General features: G+C 43.6%; 1 protein-coding gene across 1 annotated transcript; it reads left to right on the forward strand.

The window, feature by feature from the left end:
- Positions 1 to 7,583: 7,583 nt before the first annotated feature.
- Positions 7,584 to 8,138, forward strand: Rnase9 (ribonuclease A family member 9 (inactive)). The gene has a single exon (XM_021639041.2). The coding sequence runs from the start codon at positions 7,584 to 7,586 to the stop codon at positions 8,136 to 8,138; it is 555 nt and encodes a 184-aa protein (XP_021494716.1).
- The last annotated feature ends 557 nt before the right edge of the window (positions 8,139 to 8,695 follow it).

An 8,695-nucleotide genomic window follows, 5' to 3' on the forward strand; every position in this document is an offset into this window, starting at 1 on the left:
TTAAGAAATTAAAAATGAAGAGATCATTAAAAAAAAGAAAAAGAAAGAAAAAAGAAAGAAAGTGGACAGAGGAGCTATTTTAGTTACTTTTCTTGACTGTTAACAAAATACCCTGACAAAAGCAGCTGAAGGGAGAAAGGTTTTAATGAGCTCGTGGTAGAGAAGTTAAGGTGGCTAAAACTTAAAGCAGCCCCACCAACAGGGAGCAGAAAGGGATGGTAGATGTTGCTCAACTCACTTTCTCCTCTTCACTCAACTCAATTTCTCCTCTTCTACCTAGAAATAAGTCTTGCCCTCAATTAAGATGTCTTTTCCCATATCGATCGATGTAATCAAGATAACCCCCCGAAGGCATGCTCAGAGGCCATCTCCCAGGAGGTTCTAGACTCACATTCATGGTTGACAGTAACCGTTAGACGAAGGCTTGTTCTGGCTCCCAGTTCCAAGGAGCGTCCCCATCATGTTGGGAAGTTGCAGTGGCAGGAGAATGAGGCAGTCACCTTTCGTCTGCCATCGGGAAGCAGAGAGGTCAGTGCTTAGGCTCAGCTCGCTTCCTCCTTCCTGTTCAATGAGAGTCTTCGGCTTGTGGAAAGGTGCCGCTCACATTTCGGGTGGGTTAACCCACTCTCCCCGCATCGAGTGACCTAGTCTGGATAATTCTGCCTTTTGTTGGGTGACAACAAACTTGAGGAGACATGAAAACACAAAACAAAACAAAACAAAACACCTCAGATAGAGAACGGAAGGTAGATCCAACTTATTGAACCAATGAGCCTATTAGGGTTACTCACAGGACCAGAAAGGACTCAGAAACTGCTGAGTCACTGCCAGAAGCCCACCCCAGCATAGCTGATGAGAAGGTCAACAGCACTCAGGGAGGAAAGGAGTACTCGCTCCTTAATGAGTGCTCCCAGAACCTCTAGCTCCGGCTCACAGAGGTCCGGTGGTAACCTCTGTGATCACAGAAATGTTCCGTAGCTTCTAGAGGGTCAGCAATATTGTCATCACTTTCACTATGTCACTGTCCTACAGTGTTCTTTTCACCCCCATCTCAAAAGAGAGTTTTCTCTGGAGCCAAGAAAATGTTACAGAAGATAAAATGGCAGGTTCTGCTAGAACAATTGTATCCTTAGCAAAGAGAAGTTCCTTTGTAAGCTGCTATCAGTGGAGGTTGCTTCTTGGAGGTGGGGAAGGGCAGCTGTCCAAGTCTCCAGAAAAGAGGACGCTCCAGGCTCACAGACGCAGAAGTCAGCAGTTTCTTGTTAACTATGTTAGAAGCCTGAAGCCGAGCTGACTTAGTTTGTTTCCCTCTTAAGCTTGTTAATTGTGTTTAATTAATGTTAAATCTTGCTATTTTCCTTTCCCCCCTTCAACACGGATGTTGGCACAGGAAACCTGTGACCCTCTGCATAGTCTGAAGGCAGCTTAGCAGGTTGGAGAGTATTTTTTATCAGCAGCTCAGCTAGTCTGAATGACCCTTAGCAGTTCTGAGTGTTTATATAAGCTTGGGGAATTTATCAGTTAGGGTTCTCTAGAGAAATAGAACTAATAACATGAATATATAGGGGATTTATTAGAGTGGCCTATAGGCTGTGGTCCTACTAGTCAAGCAATGGCTGTCCCCCAACAGAAAGTTAAAAAATCCAGCAGTTCCTTAGTCCGTGAGACAGAACATCTCAGCTGCTCTTCAGTACACACTGGAACCCTGAAGAAGTGGGCTCTAATACCGGTGAAGGAACGGCCCTGCCAGAGAGAGCGAGGGCAAGCATGAGCATCGTTCTTTCTTTGGAGGAAACGGTCCAGTGTAATCAACCTGCTACAGGTCGCTAGCTGGTCACTCCGGGGAACGGTGCCATGCGGAGAGCTCATTGTTGCTCTCTCCTGTCGGCAGAGCTGGCACTCAGCAGCAGCTGTGTCCAGTCAGCCCTGATGAGTGGAAGTTCATGCTGTTGAATGCCGGCACCACCCCATCTCTGCCACTACGGCAATATTGTTCATGGGGACCAGTGGGTAATGGCAGAGAAGGCTGGGGAAGGAGACTGCCTGTCCACAGAATGGTTATCCTATCTCCTTGATTATTGAACTCCTCCCATGCTGAACACGGTACACAAGTAGCTTTACATCTTTTGCCCGTTTGGGGAGCTCAGGCCACGTACTCCTTGCCCACATGCCTTTCTCGTCAGTTTTCCAGTCATTCTCTGTCCAAGCCCACCGGGCCACAGCCCATGAATCAACGAACAACTCCACATCATATCTCCTTCCAAACAAAATGTATGACCCCGTGTACTGCCGGAAGTTCTGCCTGCTGGGAAGGCTTTTCTTTGCCACTGTCTCCCAGGGCTGTCTCAGGAAAGGGTTGCAATGCTGAAGCTGTCCACTTCTGGGTGTGGAGCTCACGGCCTACTTTCCTCTCTCTGTCGTGTGATCATAGTGCATGCCCTGTGATGTACACCGTGATTTCTACTCCCTGTGCAATGTGTGTTTAGCATGTGTGTGTGGTGTGTGCATGCATGTGTGTGCGTGTGCGCCTGTGTCTCTTTAGTGCTGAAGAGCTGCCGCGTGACGAACTAGTTTGTTCTTCATCTCGATATTTCTTGAATTTTGAGATTGCAAAAGTAAATTAAAACATGATTTTGAGATAACAGTAGTGTAGATGCCTTTTCTTTAAAAAGTAGCTATTCCAAGGTTACTATTTTTACACATTTGTAAGAAATAACGTGGAGTAATCTCTGAAACTTTGATCCAGTTTCACCAAGGATAACATGATGCAGAACTGCAATACTGTTTACATTTATACTTCATACATTATATCACTGTACACGTAAATACACATCCTATCACTGTGCACTTATATTTACATAGCCAAGGATATGCAAAACGTTTTCTAATTAGAATACTTTCATAACCATAAGTATCTCTCATGCTGTTTTTATGTAGGCAAAACCTGTCCCCTTTGTCTCATTAGCTTTATTTTTACTTTCCAGTTACTTGCGCATACATGCATGCATCCACATACATTCATGCACACATGTAATATGCATACACATATACACCGATTTGCATGCACACATGAACACGTAAGTGGCACACACACACACATACACACACACACACAGTCTGCCTTTCTCCTAAATTGAGAAGTAGGTAGTATGCCGTACACACAGTTGCAGGCTCATGCTGGTGCTGAGTTTTCCTCTTGCTATCAGTTGTCTGCTAGAGTATTTGCTATTTTTGCTCTTTAATTTTGATGTGATCTTTGTTCCGGAAGGTTTGTGATTCCTTCCTTGACAGTGGACTATCATCCATCATAATTTCTTTTATGCCTAAGTTATTTTGTCTTACGTAGTAAAAGTATTTAGTATATACATATGTGTGTGTTGTGTGAGGTATGGAGCTCCATATAGGTAATTTTTCTTGATGTATCCATTATTCAACCATATTCATTATTCTTCTACAAAACAAACTTTCTCAGAATTTTTAATCTTACACATGATGCATTTCATCTTTGTTCCATCTCTGTCTTCAGAGGGGAATGAAAATATTAAGAAAGAGTAGGTTGGAGTTGAACAGCAAGTGTACATTGCTCAGGATTACACTGACGCACAGGAAGAAAATGAAGCAGATTTTTATTTTCCACAGTCTTTTAAATTTTTATATAACCTTGTTTAAAAAACTAAACAAAGCATTAGCAAAAATCAATTTGCAGAAAACATCAGTCACTTGTAAGGAGAGTTCTGTCATGCCTGTGTTGAGTGATGTCCTTTTTCTGAAGTAAGATAAAAAAAAAAAATTACTCTGTATCTGTGTTTGGAAAGTTGACTTTCAACTAATGAGAATTTTTGCTTCTTGTAGGTTTGTTCTGTGTGCCGCTGCAAGCCCCAGCCCTTAGGCACCACCTTAGAAGAGGAAAAGCTGTGAATGGAGTGGACAATGTGGTCCACCTCCTTGTCATCCACTCTGGGCAGATGCACCTGCCCAGACTTTCTTGATTCACTATGGTCCTCACTTAGGTTATGAGGTGGATGTGTAAGACAAAAACAAAACAAAAAACCAATAAGAACAACAAAAATAACTGCCTTAAAACGTGAAAACAATACATTTGGTGCAATTAAAACCTGGAATTTCATCATGAAATTTAACCAGGAAAACATGGGATCTTGGAAGTATACTGTACTGTTAAAATCTTCTTTGAGCTGCAAAAACTTATAGTTATAAAACTACGAATAAGAAATTAGCAAGAAATAAACATTCATAAATAACACTTACAAAGATTGTATTTTTTTTTTCCTTTTCTCATATGTAATCTACATGTTCACCAATTGGGATGGTGAGATAGGGCAAAAGAATGAGATGGGGCTGGTGAGACGGTTCAGGGGTCAGGGGCTTGTGGCCAAGCCTGAGGGCCTCAGTTCAATTCCTGGACTCGACATGGTGGGAAGGGAAAGCAGCCCACAGTCACCCTCTGACCTCCACACGTCCACCATGGCTCACATGCACTCAGACCTCCCAACATACAGTCAAAATGCAATACGAACGAGAGACTTTGAGGTAGACAGAATTCAGTGTTGTCATTCTTCCACTCAACAAACGCCCGTGATCCTCACTTCTTTGCTCTTCAGTAGGAGCAGCTCTTGTGTCAGCGACTGAAGTTGTGCTAGGATTTTAACCACATGGTTTTGCTTTTCTTCCTACAAGGAAAGCATGTGTTTCTAGCTGACTGGTCAGAAGTACCCACATCTCTGATTTACTCAAGTAAAGAAAGGCCAATCAGAGGAGGCATCTTCCTTGATGAAAGAAGGTGGGGGAGGGCTACACAGTGGGAACACGGTGACCCTAGAATGGGGTACAAAAGTGAGAGCGCCTGGCCCTGACAGTCCACAGGGCACCCACACAGGAGCAGATCTGGTCTACGTACAAAGAAGTAGAGTGGCGGTGGCTGGGGAAGAGCTTTAACTTCCGCCTGCTGTGCCGGGTGGACAGCCCTTCTGTGAGTGAATAGACCCCCCTGGTGTTTAAGATAACACAGTGAGGACCCTCCCAGCATTGTGCTGTAGGAGCAGAAATTTCTCTACTGTATGTCCCTAAAATGCTGTAGCTTAATGTATGTATGGAGACTGGAAACACAGGTCCATGAAGATAAAATGCTATCTCAGTAACCGTTACCCATTTATAATTATTGTTACCAACCTGGGTAATTGTTACTATTTTGGATGTATTAGACTTGTTTAATCTTTCCCACACTAGTAGACTTTCCAACTTCCAGAGTTTGCCATTTATATAAATGGATGTTTTGCATACATGGTACTGTGATCCCCTTTGGTAAGCCATTCATTTAAAAGTTTAGGTATTAAAAAAAACTTTCAACAAAAGCTTTATAACCTTTAACCCTTTTGTCTGCCCCTTTCTCTTTTTTCCCCCAAAAGTATGCTAACAATTTCTTCTTCATCAAAAACTCATGATTGCATAATACATTACATTCTTGCCAGCACTGGGTTTGCAAGTTATAAAAATTCTAATGTGATATGTGTAAGCCATTTTCTTGGTGAGTTCTCAGTAGGTAAAAGGGTAGGTGAGTCTTAGACTCCATTGGTCATGTGTGTGATGACTTTTGATCTCTAGCTCAAGATGCTGCAGCTCTCTCTCCTCACTGCAGAGCTCTCTGGTTATCACACTGTGATATTGACGGAAATGTGAAAATTATGGAGGGATGGGCTGTGAACTTGTTCACATGGAATGACCACCGAACATCACCAGTTTGGAGTATGTCTTTTCTTCTTCCTTCCATACTTCCGTGCTCAGCTTTCCTGTTCTCCCCATTTCCCACTGTGTGGCCCCCAACTTCTTACCATCTCTATAATTTCTTTTTTGCATTGCATAATTCATAAGATCAGCATCCAAACCTGCAATACCTCTTCCCCATCTCCCTTGAACATGGGCTTGAATTTCTGGATTTTGAGACAGTTGAATTCAGGAGTGAAAAGATGCTAATAACAATAAAAAGTAAATAGTATTTCTATTCTCTGGTTATTCCAATGTTGACACTATGTAAGAAGTCTTTGTCGTAGCTTAAGCTGTATAACCTCTTACACTACTCTCTGTGTTACAGCTTTAAGATTTAAATTAACTTCAATTACGTACTTATGGACTTCTCAAATTTATTCTCTCTTCCTAACTCAGAATGATTTCTTTTCATTAGAGATCCATCTCTGATATCAAATTCTAAGTCCAGCAATCCAAATACCCTTTCTCTGAAGAATAGATAACACAAGATATAAGTGAGGTAAGGAGGCCATGGGTAAATTCAGGCTCAGAAGCCTGCTCTGAATAGAAAGAAGGCTATTGTTTTGCACTGAAAGATCTTGGAGAATTAATGAGAAACAGTCGGATTTGGGATAGGAATACACAAGAAAAAAAAATGGGTCTGGACATTCTCTACAGAAGATGATTCTCTGGGCCAGTTCGTGGGTTATGCCTCATTGCTTATTTTAGCAAATGGGAGGAGTATCTGGCTAGATGTCACTCCTCAGTTTCTCATAGAAAGACTCTTGAAATATCACATTTTACCGGACAGTTTTATGATATGTATCATATTTTTTACAGTTATCTTGTATTCTATGTTATTGGCCTAGCACTGAATTGATAAGCAGAGACATTTCCACATAAATATGTAAAAACCTGTACATAGAAACAGCAGACTGTGGGGTGAATAGATGTAGAGCTATCCAAGTAATTTGACAACTAAAATCTCTACTGATGAGTTCAGCACAGTAATGTGGATTGGAGTGAGTTTAGGGAGGTGAAAAGCCAACCAGAACAGGAACCGTCAAGTTTACCTTAGGAGTAGGGGAAGCGTCAGGGACAACGTCGGAGAGTAAAAGATGCCCTTTGGGAGAAGTACATGGTGTGACAAAGCCGGACAGAGGAGGCCAGAAACAGAGAGAAGCTGATCCTGCCAGCATAGGAGGCAGCTTAGTGCATGCCTGCTGTGCCTCTGTGGACCTCCTTGGCCTCTTCCTCAAGGACTTCTGTGGCCAGAGTGAGCAAGATGAAAACAAAAGCCTAAGATGCATCATGTTCCTTGTCAGAGCAAGACCAACAAGGGGACACAGGTTCACTTCTGCGCAAATGATGAATTCCTGGGAATGGGGGGAACATGTTTGTTATACATAAAAGGAGTGTGTGAACATCCTTCTGGTAATCCCTCTCTTCTCTCACTGTGGGTGTGGTCTGCCTTCTCAGCAACCCTTCTTCTATCCTGTTACCAATTTCCACGATGCCACCTCCACTTCCTTCCACCTCCCCTCACTTCTTCCCACTCTCCTGCTTTAGGTCTGTCTCTTTCTTTCATATTCCTCCCCTTTATCTACTGTCCTCAATACCAATACAGTCATTTTAGAGTCGACGTTAGGGAGATCCTCAAGGAAATGCTGAAATCTCAAGTCTAACGACTTTTCAATGGGCTGCATATTCGGAGGTGCAGAACGGAGAGAGATGGTATGAGTGGTCCCTGCGTGGAAATAGAAACATTTCCTCCTCCTAGAGCATCTCTCCTCACACACCACTTTTGTCTCCACAGGGAAAGAATGAAGTCTTTGGTCACCAAGCGCCCTTGGCCTGTGCTGTTGCTACTGTTGCTGCTGCCACTGAAGCCGCAAGGGAATTACTGGGATTACGAAGAGTATGAACTAAACCCGGAATTACGTGACTACTTGAGGGAGCGTCATCAACCAACGCCTACCAAACCACCCACCCTACAAAGAATCATAGAAAAGATCATTGCTGACCCTGACCGACCTTTCTACGGCGAGGATTACTGCCGCACTGAACTCCTGTATAAAAACCTTCACTATAAGCTGCGCTGTTACCCAGAGTTCTACATTTTAAACGTGCCCTTTTTTAGGCTACAACGCTCCTGTACAGGCGTGCGTGTGGAGTGTAACAACGGGGCCCAGTTCTGCAGAAGAAGCGTGGGAGTAATGCCTGCGGTGCGGTGTGTCTTAGAAGGGGGAGATACCGCGGGAAACTGCGAGTACCAGACCACCTTCGTCACAGGTTATCCGGTTGTCACTTGTCAATGGGACAACGACACCAAATTATTCGTTCCTAACAATGTGCTTGATGTCATGCCAGCCGAGTAGCAGGGAAGCATCACGCACGAGAAATATGTCTCCTCCACGCCCCGCCCCCAGCCCAACATTCTAGGTTTCTCTAAGCAATTCCATTTGGGAATGGCTCGCTTTTTAGATACTGATGCTGTTAGTCAAAGGTGAGAACGGTGGCGTAGGTCCATTCGCTCTGATCCTACACCTCCCTCCTTTCCCCCCAAAGCACTGACTGGCAGCATGGGCTATGCTCACCAAACGCACAGGTGTCTTCATAAAGGTCACAGAATGTGCCACGACAATAAACATCCACAGCAAACACATAACCGACATGAAAAGAAAAGGGGCTGGACGTGGGCGGTCAGGCTAGTGCCTTCAGCCCTTTGGAGAATGTGGGAGAAGTTAAGCTTGAGGCTGGTCTGTGCTACCAGGCAAAACGGAGAAGCAAATAAATAAAGCATCCTTGGGAATAACTGCCTGAAGGATCATCAGAGTTTTCATGTGATTTTTCTGGCTCAGCAGCAAAAACAAAGTGCGTCAGTCTAGTGACTGGCCCTGTGGACGGTGATAGGACATTTTACGCAGCGGGTCTT

This window comes from Meriones unguiculatus, chromosome 9, assembly GCF_030254825.1.
Source record: "Meriones unguiculatus strain TT.TT164.6M chromosome 9, Bangor_MerUng_6.1, whole genome shotgun sequence".
NCBI classification, from domain to species: domain Eukaryota; kingdom Metazoa; phylum Chordata; class Mammalia; order Rodentia; family Muridae; genus Meriones; species Meriones unguiculatus.